General features: G+C 42.6%; 1 protein-coding gene across 2 annotated transcripts in view; it reads right to left on the bottom strand.

Moving 5' to 3' along the window:
- PRKG2 (protein kinase cGMP-dependent 2) overlaps positions 1 to 7,484 on the bottom strand; it is a 32,055-nt gene extending 24,571 nt beyond the window's left edge. For both annotated transcript variants that reach the window (XM_027887273.1, XM_027887272.1), the window contains exons 1-2: positions 7,396 to 7,484; positions 3,481 to 3,987 (exon numbers count right to left, since the gene is read on the bottom strand). In XM_027887273.1, coding sequence (XP_027743074.1) covers positions 3,481 to 3,974 — 494 coding nt within the window. In that variant the 5' untranslated portion in view covers positions 3,975 to 3,987; positions 7,396 to 7,484. The remainder of the gene's footprint in view (positions 1 to 3,480; positions 3,988 to 7,395) is intronic.
- Between the last annotated feature and the right edge of the window lie 11,477 nt (positions 7,485 to 18,961).

Raw genomic sequence — 18,961 nt, forward strand, 5'->3', positions numbered from 1 at the left:
GTTTTCATTGACTTGTGTATGTCTGGGGTCAAGGGCTTCCTATAAAGCAGTGCTTTGAATCCATGTCAGAAATGGACACAATCAAACAACTGCTGCACTGATGGAGCTTTTATGATTAGGTTTCCTTTACTGCTGAAATGAAATATAAATTCTGCCTGTAAGTCCCATGTTCCTAACATGCATGTAAGGTAGTGTAACAAAGTCTGCACCCTGATAGTTTCTGAGGCATTTAAGACCTACTCTAATCAAGTTAGCTATGGTAAGGACTATGTTTAGAAAAGGAGATCATAACTCATGAAAGCAACAGGGTTATTGGAACATAATCTCTAACTTAGTTTTCTGCTAAAACCAAACTTGCTAATTTAATTCACCCTGGCCTGCATCATGCATACAATGCTGCAATAAAATAGAGTAATTCCATATAACCAAATACTTAAAACGAGTACAAAATCTTCCAGAACTACATAGGAGACTATGCTGTTTCCAGGAAGCGCAGTTGGCCACAGAGTGAAGGACTCATGAGTATGGTAACTATAGCTCAGGCTCTCGAATCAGTTGCTTGCTCACTTCTGGGCATCCAGCACACTAACAGTTGTCCCTTCATGTCTCCTATACCTGCTCCACTTTTGAGAATGGCTGCTGGAAATAATTAGATGTCCTGAGAAGACAGAAGACATGTAGTGCAGTACTTGGTGTCGGTCGCTGTCCTTATGAGAACTACTAAAATGTAAAAAGGGGGTGCACAGAGACATCGAATCTTCTGGTGTTGAGGTATCTCTTGGTCCCACTGTTACTAGGACTTCACTGCCCAGGGCGAGTTTTGCCACAGCATCCTTCTTCAGCTAACAGCTAACCTGCTGTTAGCTTTCACAGAAATGTTCCCCCTGCTTCTTTCAACAGATTCCCAGTCAAACTCTAGAAACAGCACCTGAAAGCCTAAGAATAGTTTTTTGTGAACAGGACTGGGAATTTATTCCCATCATAAGACAGATGTTACCTCACAGGTGCAAAGGTACAACATGCGTTTTGCTGTGCAATGCTTTCTCTTAATATACCTTTCTGCTACTAATGAGAGATTTTTGGCAATCTGCTCGCATTGGCTGATAAAAGATATCAATGTCAACGGTCAAGACAGTTCCTCCCCAGCCCATAATGGCTGATAACAGAACTGGGTCATGGTGCTGAGCCCGTAATAGGAAGGGACTTGATAAAGGCAGTTTAAATGCTGCTGATGGTAATAGCATTCTCTGTAAGGACACGGAAAAATGGAGAACTATCCTACAGATAATGAGACACCTGCATTGTTAACACTGCAAAGGTTAAGAGATTAAAAATATTTTCCATTTGAAAGATTTTGAGAGATCTGTTCTCATATACCATGGTAAAACTCTGAAATATTCAGGCTTTAGTTAAATTTTCAATGCTTAAACTCCCATTAAGGAAAAAACCTCATTTTTTGAAACTGAGATGGATTTATCCAAGTAGCTCAAGAGAAGAAAAAACATGAAAAAACATCCACTCATATAGGATAGATAAGAACCATTGAAAGCTTCTAAAACTTTCATTAAAATCAGTCATGCTGAGATACTCCCAACAAAAACATGGCACTTAAAACCCTACTAAATGAATAGTATTAAATTATGCCATTTGTTTTATAAATATTTTTAAAAGGGATAGGTGACACTCTGGACTCAATGCAAATTCAAGGACATAGCATGGAGCTTCCCCTCCTTCTGAAATAACTGCATTCACAAGTGTGTACCAACACTGTGCAATTATCTTATGGAGAAGTGAGGCTTCATTAAGTCATTTCTCTGTAAAGGAGAGGCAGCCACTGGTATGAGCAACTCTAAACACTTCTATAGACACAGTTAGGCTAAAGAATCAGTATTTGCTAGTTACAGTGGGCAGAATTCTGTAGACAGAAAAGGTCAGACTTTGTTCTTACATGTATGCCACCTATCTGAACTTGACCTACTACAGTATTTACTGCCTAGGTAAGGAAACTAAACGTACCTTTCAGCATTTGTTTGTCTCAGTTGGAAAGTGATGATGTTAAACAAGTGTGTATCACAGGCTTATCTAACTGAAAAGCAAAGTAGTGCACAGCAGTACAGTTTTGCTTCCAAAGTATTTGGAAGATCAAATGATACTTTGCCCTCTATCACATCAAAAGATGATGTGCATTACATTTAGATTGCTTAAGCTGCAATACTTGGTTTTGTTCTGACTGCTGCACTTAGCCAATCAACTGGCTCTTTCTTGCCTTTGCTCCTCACTGCTGTTACAATTCTGTCTCTGAAAGCACCCTAGAAAACCATCTGGTGGGCAACAGTTCAAGGACCATGTCAAGGAGAAGACAGGTAGGTGATTACAAGTAGAACACTCCTAAAACAACTGTGATTTAAAGTGCCCAGGTACTTGTGATAAAATATTAATGCAGTTCTCTTGTGGAAAAACACTGCTAGCTGAAGTTCTCAGTGCTTTATGGTGACTCAGGCAGCCTTTCTGATTCACAGGACACACTCTAATGTGTAATGCTGGGCATGATGGACGAGAAATCAAGTCTCATAACTCTCAGAAGTACTACGGCACACTCATATATGCCATGATTTTTTTAACAGAATAATAAAACTCCCTGCAAATCTGAGGCACTTAAGCCACTAGCTGAAGTCCAGACGGATTCTGGCTACCACCATGTTAAAACAGATACTCAAGTTTTGTCTACACTGTGAGGTCCTTACGTTTAAGGATACCAGTCTAATACATCTGTCCACAAGGTCAGCTGTGACCACAGGTATTTCTGAGTCTTTCAGAGTCTAGAAAGCATAACTGGATTCAAAGAGGAAAAGTACAATTCAGTTTCTACACCATGACTACCAGAAGCTGGAGGGCAGGAGGAAGCTAAGAGGACAATCACATCGTACAAAATATTTCACTGCATTCTGCACCAGACCGAGTTGAAACTATGCTGACAAACTTTGTGCACAGCTCAGGAACGGTGTCCATGTTGCATTTGGGAGAGCTGATCTGGGGTCACCTGCTCCTTCCCAACCCATTCGTGCTGTAGGATTAAGAATGAGACTGGGTGAAAGCATCCAGGCACCTTCTCATCAGTGTTCCAGAGGACAGCTTAAGCTGCAAGCACTAGGCAAACCTACACCTGAGAGGCTTAGATCTAGCCTAGAAGACACGTAGGCTCTGCTTAGCTGGCTGTAAAGATAAAGCCCAAAGAGACTGTAAGAGTCTCATCTAAAATACAGAGCCTGCCCACCACTCCTCATCTGAAGTCTGTGTGACACAGACGAGTCTTGGTTAAAGAATCACACAAACTCAACCAGCATTTCACTACCACAGCGACAAAGCCTAGATGAAAAAGATGGTTACTTTAATCTGGATTTATCATGAGAACAGTATATCATTGTGATAAAAGGAATATCCTTGTAACACAATTATATAAGCCCTCTGAAATGAGCTCACCTGGAATCCTTTCGGACTGTTGCTTTTTCAAGGGAAAACATGGCTTTCTTGCTCAAATCATACAGCCGTGTTGTTGGCTCTGCAGATACACCTTCCTTGGCTCCTCTTCTCCTATTGGCAGAAACTTTCAACGGAGAAGGCTGAAGAGAGCGCTCTCCTTGAGTGCTAACAACATCCTGGAGCTTGTTCAACTGGATACACTTGCTCTCAAGTTCCTTGGTGAGTTCTGCTATGACCTTAGTCTGCATAGCCAGCTGTTCCTGAAGCTCAGCAACATGACTTTGACTGTCTTGCAACTCTTGGTCTTTTCTCTTCAGCTCCTTTTCCAGTTCAAGTATCTTGCTGCAAAGAACATCAGCTTGCCCATTGATCACACTGATGCCTAGGCATGGGTCCATCAAAAACTTATGGTTGGCAGCACAGCCAATAGCGAGATTTGCTACATGTCTGTCTGGCTGCCTCAGATGTTTGGGTTTCACTACTCTATTCCCCATTTTGTCCAAAGACCTAGGTAAGAAAATAAATTTGCAGTTTTATTTCACTCTCCAAGAAGAATAAAAAATAAAATAAAAATCATGGAATGATAAACAATGACTTTAGTACTTAACTGGCAGCTGAATTTGCCATAAACAATTATAGTAAACACTGTTGATTGCTTTCATCTTTTCCAGTCCTGCTAGTCAGTGTAGTAAAGGGCAAAGAAAAGAGGTAGGGAGGGTGGTAGAGACCAAGTAGAAGATCTGATGGCTAACACTGCATTTTTTTGAGTCAAAGGGATGTGTAAGCTCCTATCAGCCTAACCAAGACAAGACAAACAGCAGGAAGCAGAAAAGCTCGTGCTTGACCGCTGAAGCAAGAAAATTGTTGGAGGCAAAAAATAAAAATTGGATCACTTCTCTATTGAGGAATAATTATTGAGTACATAGACTAATTTAACCAGTGGCTGCATACCAGCCTGACATAAAGGAAATGTGGTTATTAAAAGTAAGTGTTAAGAATAATTTTTGGGAAAAAAAATTAGAATTATGACCATACTGATCAAAAGAGGAGTCTAGCTAGCTTGTAACTGTCGCCAAACATAGCTGTAGGGAGACGCCCAGGAAAGGGTATCAACAGAATGAGCATATAGGCAGCTAGACTGAAATGCTCTCTGAAAATTCAGATTTTCTGGGCCTGATATGTTTTATTTAATCCTCAATGGACCTCTAATCCTGATACTTGTCTCAGTTCCCTTCCAACCCTTGTAAACTTCTTATCTGCAGACCATGGCAGGACCTTAGTGAGGAGTTGCATAGGTGTGCTTATTCCATGAAGAACTATCTCCTTTTATTTGTTTCTTCCGGTACAAAACCAAGGATGCCAAAATTTTCAAGGAAAAGCCAGTTGAAAGACTTCTCTCTATTAATCTCTTCCATATGATTCTGTAAATTTCTAGGCTAGTTTTCTGCCTGAGCATATGCCTGAATTCTTTCCCAGAATGACAAGGTTTTCCTCATACAGACATCACTCCAAAAGTTTGACCAACCCAGCTGTCTTTTGCTGATTACAAATTCAGGACAGCACAGAGTTAAACCCAACTTACCCCTATCAAGGGCAGGCAGTCGGCATAATTTCTGCAGCTCACTTAATAATTTAAAGCTGGCTCGTATATGTTAGTGTAGCAGCTGCTATTGCTGTCAAGGAACAATTATCCTTTTATGGGGAATTACCTCCTTCCATTGGCTACTCATGAAAAGTGACCAGGCAAAACAAAAAGAAAAAGGTCCTGGGCTCCTGAGAACAGCTATGCTCCCAGCACTTGCTGCAAAGAGAAGCCTTCAGTAGATTTGCAGTGACCCACCTTTTTCCTTGGACACCACCTTTGGCATATTTTACTGTATCACTTAAAGAGGAGCAAGGAAGAAGTGCCTGCTGCTTTGGTCAAACTGTATTAAATGCACAAGTTGATAGGGGAAAAAACCTAACATATTACTTTTCAGACTCTAGTGTTCAACAATCACCAGACCACTGCACCCCAAAACCAGTCTTGGGGAGCAAGGCCTGCCTGTAAATCCCATCTGAGCACCACAACAGGGATAGGTTACAGTTTGGTTTGGCTCATGCCTAAGGAGACCTCCACCAGGAGAGAAAGAATGAGCTTAAGGCCATATTGTTCAGGCCTCAGCTGCACACAGAACTTTTCCCAAAACCCCTGATCAGGTTCCTGTACAACTGTATTCTGCAGAAAACTACAGCACAGAAAACACCTGCCTTCCTTAGATGAAGCACAAAATTGTTTCCTTTGACTCTGATTTTTGCCTTATCAATGAGCTATTTTAATAAGTTTTATGAAAGCACCGGTGCACTAACCAGGTAATCATGCTGCTATTGTGATCAGGCATTAGGAGGCCCAAAGTAGCTGTTTTTCTGCCTCATAAATGCAGAACAACTTTTTCAGGTTGAATGCCAAGTGATATGGTTTAAGCTAATGTCTTTTACCATTTCACTGGAACTGAGTATGAACATGTCACTGACAAGGTACACTGATCAGACAACAAGAAATAAATTTGAAAGCTTCAGCAATTTCCTCTACTGGTTAGCCTAACCATACTTCTAACAGATCCACCATTCTGTTCTGGTTTACAGCCTTCAAATGGGTTAGAATTGAAATAGTTGACAACAGTTGAATTCATTGCAAATCTAGTTTTCCTTAAAACAGTCTTTCTTCTAAACTCTGTCTTGCTTATTGTGACTCTGCATAATATTTTCCTTTTGTCCCAATTTCTTGGATGCATTTTGACAACTGGTGCCTTAGCTTTTTAGCAGGGTAGTATGTCAGAAATAAAGGCAAATCTGTACTGCATAGGAGAATTTAAACACATTGCACATCAAGGTACCAAACCATGTAACTCTGAAGAGGGACCTATGTATCACTAAACATGGTTTAACCAAAGATCTAAGCTCAGCATGCAACCATATTTAAAAAAACAAAAACAACCAACAACAACAACAAAACCCCAACAAAACAAAACAATAAGCAATGTAGACTGTATGTTACAATACAGAAAGTAGAAATGAAGATTATGGGAAACACACCATCACACACAACATGGTAGCATTCTCTGTTACTGCTGCCACTGCGGTGACAGTCACCACATTTCAAATAAAGGATATCACACTTTAAAATTATCTTTATATAGGGCAAGGTGCCCCAGGGCACAGAAAAACCTGCTAACTGGATTGTATCCAGAAACAACAGGTTTACTGTGTGATGATTAAAATCCATAAGATATCAATCCAGCTAAAGTGAAAATATTAGGAACTTCTGTCTCCCCATTCCATATGCACAATTAATTGTCAGCGTAGAATGGAACAAGCCATCGGATTGGCCACTTGTGTAGGAAACTCACGACCAAGTATCCGGCAGGACTGAAGAAAAGACTGACCGGTGATTTTGTTAATTCAACATCACATTAGCCAGTTCTAACAGATAACTTGAAACCTCACGCCTCCGAGGTCTGACCAACCTCTACCCACAGCTAGAGGCAAAAAGCAAAGCCAGAGCATGCACTGTGTTTTACTACAGTGCATCTCACACGCTCTTTCGAGGTCACTGGACAGACACGACCAGGGACCGGGCAGAGTCAAAACCCACGCAGGGGAACAGAGGGTGCCCGCGCCCGCAGCGGGATGTTCATGGGATGCTCAAGGGGTGCTCACAGGATCCAGCGCCAGCCGGAACGAGGTCCGCCGTAGGCCCGCGGGGGGAGGGTGTTGCCTGTCCAGGACCCCCGCCCGGCCCCCGCTCCGCCGGAGCCTGGCGTCGCCCCGGGGAGGCCGCAGCTCTTCCGAGATCCCCGACAGCCTCTCCCGGCCTCCTCCGCTTCCCGCACTCACCCGCCGGCTCCTCTCGGTGCCTGCTGCGCGGTCCCTCACCTGCGTGCTCAGCTGGCCCCGGGCCCCGATCCTGGATGGGGCTGGGCGGCGGCAGGGACGGAGCGATGCTGCCTTGGAGCCGGGCAGGGACGGAGCGATGCTGCCTTAGAGCCGGGCAGGGCGGTAACGCTGCTCCCGCCTGCTCGCAGCCTGTCACGGGAGCGGGGGAGAGGGGCGGGAGCGGCGATGTCCGCCCGTATCTCCCTCCTCCTTCCCTCTCTCTCTCCTTCCCTCCCCTCTTTCCTTTTCTCCTTCCCTCCCTCCTTCGGCCGTGCGGGGGCTGTGGGGGCGCTGCGCTGTCCCCAGCCCAGAGAGGGGCAGGGGCTTGCAGGGCGTGGGGAGCCTCCGGTGCGGTTGCCGGGCTCGGCAAGGAGGCGGACACCCCGTCCCAGGCGGGCAGGCACAAGCCGGGCTCCTCAAGGCATTCCACTTGGCACAGAGGTAAATGCAGGGCCCAGCTCGGGCCGTGCTGACAAGTGTTTGTCCTGTTTGCTTTTCGCTGCCCTACGGATAGGTCTTGGCGTGACTATCGGGCACACAGCCGTAAAGACCCTGCAGCCCTTGTAATCTACAGCTGACCCTCAGGCACCAGTACGCAGCCCTCCCCCAAGGAACCTGCTCGCTTCCCGGGGTGTGTCCTCACTCGGGCTGGAGCATCACGGCTCGCCCCAGAGCGGAGTATTGCCTCTATGCTCAACACTGACTCTTGGTAGAGTACAGGCTTCACAAGGGCTGTTCTCTGCTGTGCTTACCTTTATGTTGATTCAAAACCTCTGTCCTCAAATCAAGGCTTGCTAGACACAAACAGCCTGACAAACCAGGGGTGAAAGGATTTTACAAAAGGCTGCATGCACATCCCTCCTACCGATGTTGTCAAGCAAATGGTCTAACCCCAATCTGTAGCCTCTAGGACTGACTCTCCAGTTTTCTCCTCTACACTTACCATCTTTATTTGAGAATCTCTTTCTTTACATTGACCCCAAATTCTTTCCTGACCCACAGTTAAGAAAACTTTCCTGTCTGACCATCCAGGAGCCACTCTGGCAGTCACACTTACACCACCACAGGCTGTCATTGCCGGGACTGAAGCCCCTTCATAGCAGGTGACTCCAGTGACCCAATGGGTGCCCTGCTTGACTCCCTACATATCCCACACTCACACAGTCAGACAGGTTTCCCATAGCAGAGCCCCAGATGTCTTAAATAATTTCATAGTGGTGCAGCAACACCATAACAGCTTGAGCTGCTGCCTCTGGGGAGGGACCGCCAACAGAGTAGTCACAGGGTTTTTATACCCTTACAGTCAGTGCAACCATTCCTCACTGCTCTTCAAGCTCCTTGCACATGCCTTTTGATCTGGGGTCTTGTTCTTTATTTGGGTTCTATGGAGTTTCTGGGTGACAGCCAGCACCACAGGTTCTCATGCCCTTTGTCAGGCACATGGTTGGCACCAAGTCACAGCCCTTTGCTTGGGGCTCCAGCCATTCCTCCACCCAGGGTACAGCATGCAGCTCCCACTGCATATGCACACCAACCTACTAGCACTAGGTACATTCTTCAACACCATTCACGAACTTCAAATTGCTTATCAAAATACCAGCCAGCGCTGGTATTGCACCTATGTGCAATTCTGGCAGCCCCACTGGCAAGAAACCTCTACAAATGTCTATCTATTTAATAGTCCAGGCAACTTCACCACATGCACCAATGTCAGTTTGCCTACCTCAAAATCTTCCTTTGGTTTCAACAGATCTCAGTGTTCAGCATGGCTTCCACAATCACTGCTGATGTCTGGGACTAAGCAGCTCACGTAAATCCTAATAGGAATAGTAGGAGAAGGGCTCAGTTCTTCCACTTGCGATGGAGTTCTCAGTCACTAGAGAAAAACTTGTAAAAAAATGTTGGTCACATACATTTCATTGACTAGTCAATACCTCAAGACAGAAATGTTATTGTAATCAGAGAAGCGCGTGATGAAAAAAGTTGTCCCAGTATCTGCTTACGCTCTGGAAGTAAGCTGCTCTGGGAAGCAGCAACTGACTTGGACTCTCCGCAGTGTGAGGCAGTTTGACAGCACCCTCTTTTCCTGCTACAAAGTTCATAAGAAATGCAGTCAGGAATCTGGAGACTGCTAAATGGAGTCTTGCTCTTTGCTGGTAAAAGTGGAAAAGGTAACGGGCACCCCCCACACACTTCACCTGCCAGGAGCCTTCAGAGGTCAGCATCACATACCTGAAGCCAGCCACTGCATGACAGAGATCAGGTGCAGGTCACTGTCTGGAGGGCTTCATGCCTGCTAGGGCAAGTATAGCTGTCACACCTATTCTAAAAAAATTCCTTAGATATGTTACAGAGCCTTTTTTTTTCCCCCCTCGGAACTTGTTTCAGGGTAGCAATATGTTTGGGTTACAGTTAGGGATGCTTTGGTCAATCTAGACTGGAAGTTCATTTGATATGAGTTAGCTTAAAAACTTAGAAAACATGCAACTCGTTTTGGTCTTATTGGGAAAGAAAAAGCTGTACGGTCACATTACACAAGCCCTATATTCTGTAAGTCTTACTGTCCTGTCTGCAAACTTCAGGGGCAGCAATAAACATACAAGGCACTACAGGAGTGTCCTGTTGTTAATCCTTTCCATTTGTACTGCTGTCGTAGCAAGAAATGGATATTTATTGCCATGAAGGACTGAGAAGCAGGAGCTTGAAAAGATGGGGGTTTAGATTGTATCTTGCTGCTGCTGAGTTCATGTTTTGAAGCAAAATAAAATTGATGGTGTTAAATGTTGCTTTGTTGGTGTTTGGTTTCTTTTGTGTTTGTTTTTTTTGTTTGTTTGTTTGTTTGTGGTTTTTTTTTAGATAGAAATCAAACAGGTAGGGATTACAAAGTAACAATGCTTCTGCTTCTTTCATGCTTTGGAAAATACTTCTGTATTCTAAGAAATTTGCTCTAAATTTTGTGACTATCCTGTTGAATGAGTAATCCAGAAGATGGACTTCAACTGAAACACAACACAGTCTCACTTGCCCACTGAAATTCCAGAGAAAGAGTTTTGTTTGGAGTTGATCCCTTCTTCCCCTCCACCCCATAGAAAAGATTTTTTTTGTTTGTATGGTTGGTTCTTTTGTTTTGTTTTGTTTTTTGGTTTGTGGAGGTGTGTGGGGGTGTGTGTGGGGGTGTATGGATGTATTTTTGGGGTTTTGGCTCATCTAGCACCTCTGGACATTAACAATCTTTGGAGCAGTACCACAATTAAAAATCAAACAATCAAAAACCATTGTTTGAAACTTAAAGCACATAAATCATCTTAGCTCTTCTGCTTTCAAGGAAACAAAAAAGTGTTTTGTTTGCTAGAATGTATAAATAGTGAAAGGTTTTGTTTGTCGTCATGCTGGCTTTGTGGATTTGCCACCCAACACACCTTTCTGCGCAGAACTGTAAGTAAATCAAATACCTTGACTCTGTGTGGATTTTTCTCTTGCACCCTGGGTGAGGGAACCTGTTTTGGAACAACATCCTTGGCGAGAGGTGGTGCTGCAGTCCTGGTTTGAGGCCAGGATCACGACAGTGGTTGTTCAGAAGACAGCAGATAACAGAGATCCTGCTTTTCTTTCTGTCACCAGTTGCCAGAAAAATCCTCCTCCTTAGCCTTGTAGGAAAGACAGCTTCTCATGCTGCTAAAATGATCACTGGGCAGGGTTCACCACATTTTATTGCCTCTCTTAATCACTTATCAACAAATTGAATGATGCTAGAATGTCTTGAGCAGTCTCTTTAGACAGATTATAATAAAGATTATGGCATACAAAAGAGGGACTGTACGAGGGAAATGGCATTGCTTCTTAGTTCTCAAACAGAAACCAGTCATTTGATTACATGAAATAATGGATATTTATTGCCATCTGTACCCCAGATAATAAACAAGCCTTTGAACATTGCCTTAGGCAGAGCCAGTTCACTCACCAGGCTAGTTTCTACTTGGACATAACTTCCTCCAGCCAAGAATAACCCTTGGAAAGAAAAGCACAGCAAGGGCACATCTTGTGGCAGTTTAATAGGACTTCTGCACGGGAAAATTCTTGCCCCAGTCCTTCAGTTCCAACACTCTCACTCTGACAAAAGAATACTGCAAGCTGGAGCAGTGCAAAATCCTGGAAAGAAAAGAACTGCATCAGAACTTCACCTTGACACAGATCATTTTGCCACCTTTGCTGGCTCTTCTGTTTTTTTTTTTTTTTCACTGTATTGAAAGCAAGCCACTTCTTGTCCATCTTCACAAGATGTTGAGCATCAGCCCAATGTCATCTGCTTTATCATCAGGTAAAGCAGTCCATCAGGTATGGACTATGAACATGAACACAAAGCAATAAGGGGCAACTAAAGGGCCACCTAAAGGGCCTGTGCTGGTATGTTAAAGAGCTTCTGGGCCATATAAATCATTCTGGCTGAAAATAGTGCTATTAGCTGTCAGAAACAGTCCCATGCAATTCATTTGAACCATTTAGGTATAAATGTATAGTATGTGTGGAGTCCTTTATGCTGGCCTTCTACATACTGGGTCTAGGTCAGTTCCAATCTGCTGTCCTCTCCCACTCCGAATGAAGAACCTCTCAAAAGCAAAAAGGAATACAGATTGTGTGTACCCATTACAGCACAAATCATGGAAACTCAAATGGCTTTAAATCTAAAGAGATACAGTAGTTATGGGCTGGCCTATGGTGATGCTATCCTGCACTGTTTAGCTCACTGGGCAAGTTTTAGATTCCTGTTATAACATCTATAATCAATGGGGAGTCTGAACTGCAACTTCTCCTGTGGTGATATGAAGATTTGGCATTTTCCATGTTTTTAGTGTTCTTCAAGAGGTAAAATTTGCTGATTTCTATCCCTGGTCAGCCTTTCAAAATTGAAATTCCAATATTGAAAATGTTTTAATATGAGTTTTATAATATTTCAAAACTACATTTATTTGACACTAGAAGTAAAAACAAAATGGTAATTCAAACAGAAGGTTAATATTATGGAAGAAATTTTTTCTTGATTTGACCCAACACAGTATAAATCAAAGCTTCCCATGAGGGTAGTATCTTGCTAATGTTTTTCAGGAATAGACATCTTATAAGTTGTAAACAAACTACTACATTCTTTAACAGGAACCCAGTTACAGCTGCCTGTGCCATTTCTCCTGAAGCAACCTGGAAGATACATCTTTTATAACAATACAACTGTAGCATGTCTAAATGCACTGTGTGACCTTAACAACTGCAATCTAATTAAAATGCTACAACAACATTTTTGAGGTAACTATTTAGCTATTAGTTTTGCAACACAGGACGTCACTGCTCTTGACCATTTGCAGTGGCAGAGAGCATATCTTGATTCTACTGAACCCGCTAAGCAAAATCATATTGACATCATACAACAAAGTCACGCTGAGGTGGATATAGAGATAACTGGCTACTCTGTTTCTGAATTCCATGGCCATCGTTTTAAGGTTTCGTTGTGGTCTGACTACATACATGTTACATACTACATATGTACTTCAGGCTGTACGTTTTAACCACAAGAACTGACTCATTGAGGTTCCAAACAGAAACAGAGCCAGGAACCACATCACATATTACCATAGAAGCTCTTTGCTCCACACTACTTTTCGGTTAACACCTTATAAAGACACGACTATATTTTTTTTCTCTCCAGTAGATGCACAATGACTATCGCTTCTCTATCTCAAAAATCTTTTACAGAACTCTTTCCTGTTCAAATCCTTCATTCAGCTTTCCCACACTCCCTTGAGTGGCACACAGACTCTTATGTGTTAATGTTTAGAAGAAAATTAGATCAGGGCACTCCAGGATGGCACTTCGTAGAAAAGAAAAAAAATCCCAAGACTAATAAAACAGAATGGAAAGATAGAATTTAATTATAGGGACCGAGAAACAGGGGAGCAAAAATTGGAGGTAGATCTTGCACATTACAAAGGAGTCATGTGCAAGTTCATGACATGCCAGAAGCTCTGGCTCACAAGGAATGCAACTGTACTACATCTAAAGAAAAGGCCAGAAGAATTTAGGGAGCTTCCTCAGACTACAAAATCATAAATCTAAGCATATTGTGCAGGTACACATTTTCCTGTCTTTAATTACATGCATGGTTCCTTCTATGGTTTCTTCATATGATTGTGGTACTCACAATGTCAGCTGCTTTATGCTGCCCAACTCATTTCCCTTGATTTAGCAAAACTGACTCTTGCTTAAGACCATGTACGTTTCTTTTTTCCTCTGTGGGGTGACAGCTCTTTTCAGCCTAGAAGAAAAAAATCCAGTCAAAAATGAGAGGAATATAAGCAAAAAGTGTCTTGTTTGACCCATGAGGATACACAGCCAGATATCTGTACTTCAGGAGTTCATATAAGCAGAGACAGCACAAACAGAAAAAAACTATTGTAACTGGAAATTTCTAAGTGAAAAAGTGCGAGGGAATTGTCTGCTGCTTTAATTCATCAGACGTGATAGCATTTCTTGTAACACTGTAAATGGAAGAGTATTTAAGATTACAATTAAATTGCTCTTTATCTCTTCAGGCAGTTTCCATAGAAGATCGCTTAAACACGTATGTGCGTGTCTACACACTTGTACAAAAGTTCCAAGGTGAAGGTTAACTCTGGAACTAGAAGACCAGGGAAGCACAGTGCAAAGACACCTGCACCAGCTACACCCAAGCCTGGACACCATGCTGCTGGACCTGCACAGGCCACATTTGCTGTGTGGACCTAGCAAGGCTGTGTCCAGGTCCTAAGTCGTGTCCTGTCCTACCACTGAACTTGAGCATCTTCAGGACACCTCTTTCCTCTGAGTTCTGCCCGTCTAATCAGACAGGACAGGTGAAATGTTCCCTAACATTCATGCCAAATGAGTACTATCACTATATTCTACACTAGGTAAAACTGGAAGAACTTCCCTTTTCCCACCCACTTTCCAAAGAGATCATCGCAGCTCAGCATCTCTGGTAGTGAGAACATAGTCCTGGACTGTGAAACAAAGGCTCAGTAGTAGAGGCCTAAGGGTCATCCCTGCCTCAAGCCTGTTCAGACCTTAGAGGTCCCTTTGTAATTTCCCTCCCTGCCGCTTTGGCCTCTTTCCTATTTTCCCAGCTGCTCTTCTCAGGGCTACATTTCAGTTTTCTGTTCGGTGCAGACATCTGGTGGTCAAGCTGGGGACGGCAGCTGCACAAGGGAAGCCAAACAAGGGAGAGATGCAGAGTCTTTTTTTCCTACACTTTGGCCTAGTGGTAGAAAAACCAAATTCTGCTATGCAGCAAGGATTGATTTTCACTTTTGTTCCTTCTCTGCCTTGCTGCTCATTAACACCTAATTTTTTTTAAATAATTTTTTCATGTATCATCTCCAATCTTTTCCTAGATGTAACTCATCTTTCTCATTAGACTTACTGTGGCATCATCACAACATTATTGTCTTGTGAAACTGAACTTTAAACCCAAACTGATTTCAGTGTTACCTAGATTACCTGCCACAGTAAACAAAATCCTGAGAGATAGTCCTTGACTGATCAAGCCAGGACACAAGGAATAGCAAAAGTGAGTGTACAGCATGTATGGAATACTCCCCAAAATAATGAATTCCATAGGAACAAAGTAGAAAGATACACTTTTAACTTAAATACGAACTTTGTGACAATGCAGTTTCTAACTGCTCAGCAGAGAGCAAGAAACCCACTTCTGAAGCAACAGCAGTGTTACAGTTTATAATCCTGTCAAAATTTGGTCAAATTTCAGCTATTTATTATATACATACTGAATAAACTAAACATGCACCACCACCATCCTCAGTATAAAAAATGGACCAACTCATACCAAGTACATGCTCCTACTGAAAACAAAACGTGTTTATATGCTAAAGAAATCTCCCCCTTTGGAATGAAAGGCTAAAACCTCATTTTCTCCTAAGGAGATTTTGACAGATGGAGGGTGAGAAACACAAACTCACTTCCCAATCCAAGGATTCATGCACCTGACTAACACTTTTTTGGCTGGGAATGTAAGGTTTTCTGTAGGGCAAAAAATGATGACACTCATGATGACAGTTTCCTGGCTTTGTGCTGATTAGTCACATAACTTCCTAGAGGGAAGGTCCTCACCCCTAGAGATTCTCTTTCTCCAGGGCACTTAGGCATGGCTTTAAGTAAGCCGTTATACCACTCTATCTTTCCATCTGGCCAAGGTGACAGGCAATATGGTGTACCCAGTCTATTTATTCCATGATCTGCAGCCCATTCCTGGATGGCTTTGTTTTTGAAAGAGCTTTCATTATCTGACTCGAGCTCAAGTGGCACTCTATGGTGACATATATGCTTGTTTATTCCTCCTAGGATTCTACTCCTGTTTGCTTTCCCAGCAGAAAGCTTCTAGTCACCATGGTGATAGCTGTGCCACTGTGAGACTGCAGCACCTGCCAGTCTTGACAGAACCAAGGGGACCACATTAACCTGGTGGCCAATCTTCATCTAACAGGCTTTTCTCCCATCATGTGTGCTGTTTCATCACTCACACTTAGCAAGCGTGTTGTAACATTCCACAGATCTCACACTGCCTAACTACCATCTTACAGCTTCCCAGGAGAAGCCTGATCTCTGTTCTCTGTCCCTCTGTAAGAAATTCAATCCCTTGCAGCATGTCCAGCAGTTTTTGTTGGCCCACCTGGTTGCAAGTGGTTCTCCATTATGATCTGATTCTAAATCTATGGGTTAAGGTCAGGCCAGGTGGTCAGCCTGCTCATCATGTTTCTTCTTCTGAATTGCCTTTGAGACAGGTAAAATGTCAGGAAATGAGATATCCTAAAGATGACCACAAGAAGAACAGTAAAAGCTATTTCTCTTTGTTGTTATTTTCTGGTTTTAGTTCAGTGAATGCAATGATTATAGTACAAGTGGGAATGGGGGAAAATAACGTCTTAACAATATCTAATAGTAATTTGTAGCATTCGAAGCTCTGCCAGCCTTTGCTTTGGCTGTGCAGTGCAAGGAGGGGAAAGAGTTACACATCACTTTGTTTTAGTACATGCTGAAAAATTGCTCTATGTGAAACACAGATCCTCCAGTGTATAATGTATCTGGAAGGGCCTTCAAGTTCTTCCATAGAGATACCATGCAGGTAGAACACATAGAGAGAATAGAAACACAGAAATATGTAGGGTCAAGAACTACTCCATTCTCCATCTGCTAAAGGTAGGATCAACCCTATTTTTACCTTTTCCAGGAACTGCAGCAAAGAGGGAGATTACTTCACCTGAGAAGAGATGAATCAAGTTCTGGAGGTACCTCGTTCTCTCCAGTGTCTACATGCGTAACATCCTGGCTTGTAAATGTGACGTCAGGTCAGTCTCTCAGTATACAAAGCTCTTTTGCCTGAAGAGCCAAAAACAAATATAATTTGATACAAAAGGCTAATCTCAAGAATGAGCAGATAATCCCAACCTCTAGCTGTGTTCTCTATTTCTGTTCAGTGTTTCTTCAAAACTTAGTGTTTCCAAGACAAGCAATTTCCTCAACTTCAGACAACTATTTTAACGCCATTTTGTTTTCAGTTGTTTGTAGCTGGAAAAGCCAGAGCCAGCCTGCTGACTTGAGCTCACTTCCATTACATTATTTATTCTATAACCATGTAAATGCTAAATTGTAAATTAGATTACTTGTCTGCTTACAGGAGGTTGTGGAAGCAATGTGATACCAAACTGATACTTGAATGGACTGACAAAAGCAGCAGGAATGTGATTGAAATCAACATCGTGAGAGATAGCAATTACAACTAACATTTTTGCATTTGACCAATGATGGGGCAGGGGGAAGGGGAGAGAGGGAAAATGAATTTATCTAAAAATATTTTTTATACTCATTGGGTTAATTCCGCAAGTGCTTGAGTATATATGTGTGTAATGGCAGGTTTGCTGCTTTTTTGTCCACAGAAAGTTAAAGTTCTTTTTGGAGTTCGAGGTTTCCACCTCTCCTTCTGCAGTTAGAGGAAATAAAGGAATTAAGAGAAAATTTATGTTGAATTATATGCCCCATATGGTCAGTCCCATGAGAGACATTTCAATAAGTTCAATTTTGACTCAGTAGGTTGTAAAATTACAGAGAGAAATTTCTGACCATGCTCTTGATGCTTTTGTTTCTTTAGTTTTGCATTTTACTCTGTCTCCAACTCAGAATATCTGAACACTTTTCAGTAGGGCATTAAGTAAAATAGCATTTGCCATGTGCTGAGGGAACTTTCCCTGTGACAATCATTTACATGATGGCCAAATTGTTCCAGCTCTCACCCTGTCCATATGCAGCTGGAGACTTCTCTATCCCATGGAAGAAACCCAGAAACTCCTTCTGTGGTGTGCCAGTCCCCTGGCCCCTTCAGTGAAATCAGCTGCAATATGGGCTAAGTTAAAACATGTTGGTGGAAGTTGAAGAGTTTGCAAATAAAGCAGTTGCTGGCTGCTGGGTATGGTCACAATCTAAACTTCTTGTGGACCTTCATTCTTATTTCCTCAAGTCCTCCCAGATTGTTTCATTTATATCACAAGAGGGCACTCTCCGTCAGACTACAGTTTGCCTTCCACATCTTGAAAACAGGAAAGTCCTTGGACTGAAATGGGCTTACAGGGAGAGGGGCACTGAAGAAAGAGCCACAAGGCAACAACCAGTTGCACCTGCAATGCCAGTGCCTTGGTTGAGAGGGATGAACATCCCTCTCCTTGGGTGAGAGGGATGAACATTCACTCTCCTTTTTCCTCAGTAGGAAGAAGACTCCTGCAATTTTTAAAACTGAATTCAACAGTAGCAGACTAAAAATAAGGCATGTAAACAAAACAACTGTATGACACTCTTCAGTGGAAACTCAGTTATGCTGCAGCTAGTTGAAATGCAACTCTTCCTTTCTTTCCTTCACTGCTAACTACTCAGACCTCCAAGCAAACCAACAGCCAAAGCAATTTTAAAATGATTTTGACAGGTTATGGAAACAGCACCATTTTGGCTGTCAGCTGCTTGGCATTCTCCACTGCTAACAAGGTCCCAGGCTCCCAGTGAGAATTGTGCCTGAAATATTCTGTGTGCTACCAGTAGGTGCCCGTAATTGCCCATGATCAGACTTTGCCCTCTAGGCCCCTTCTGCCTCTTCAAGACATACTGAGGGTTTCTCCCTGTAGCTCCTTTGGAAGGATCTAGGTCTCCTGTATCTCCTGGGTCACAAGTGAAGAGTATCTAACACCCCAGGACACCTGAACTCCTGCTCTGCCTGTAGGAAACAGAAGTGCATCCCTGGGGTACCAACTTCAGACATCACTAAAGCGGTTGTTTAAAACAAACCAAGCCCCTGATATATTAATTTCATTACTATATTAACAAATAATTACTGAAAACCAGCTAAATATACAACTGATACTCTTCACAAGACATTATGTAACTATTATTTTGCAAGGCAGTTATTAAAAAGAAGGAGTTTGATTCTTTGTGAAGAAAAGCAGCACTTAAATAATCCAATTAAGTATGCTTCTATTATATA

This window comes from Empidonax traillii, unplaced genomic scaffold, assembly GCF_003031625.1.
Source record: "Empidonax traillii isolate 1590-97213 ecotype Southwest subspecies unplaced genomic scaffold, ASM303162v1 scaffold205:size1172791, whole genome shotgun sequence".
NCBI lineage: Eukaryota > Metazoa > Chordata > Aves > Passeriformes > Tyrannidae > Empidonax > Empidonax traillii.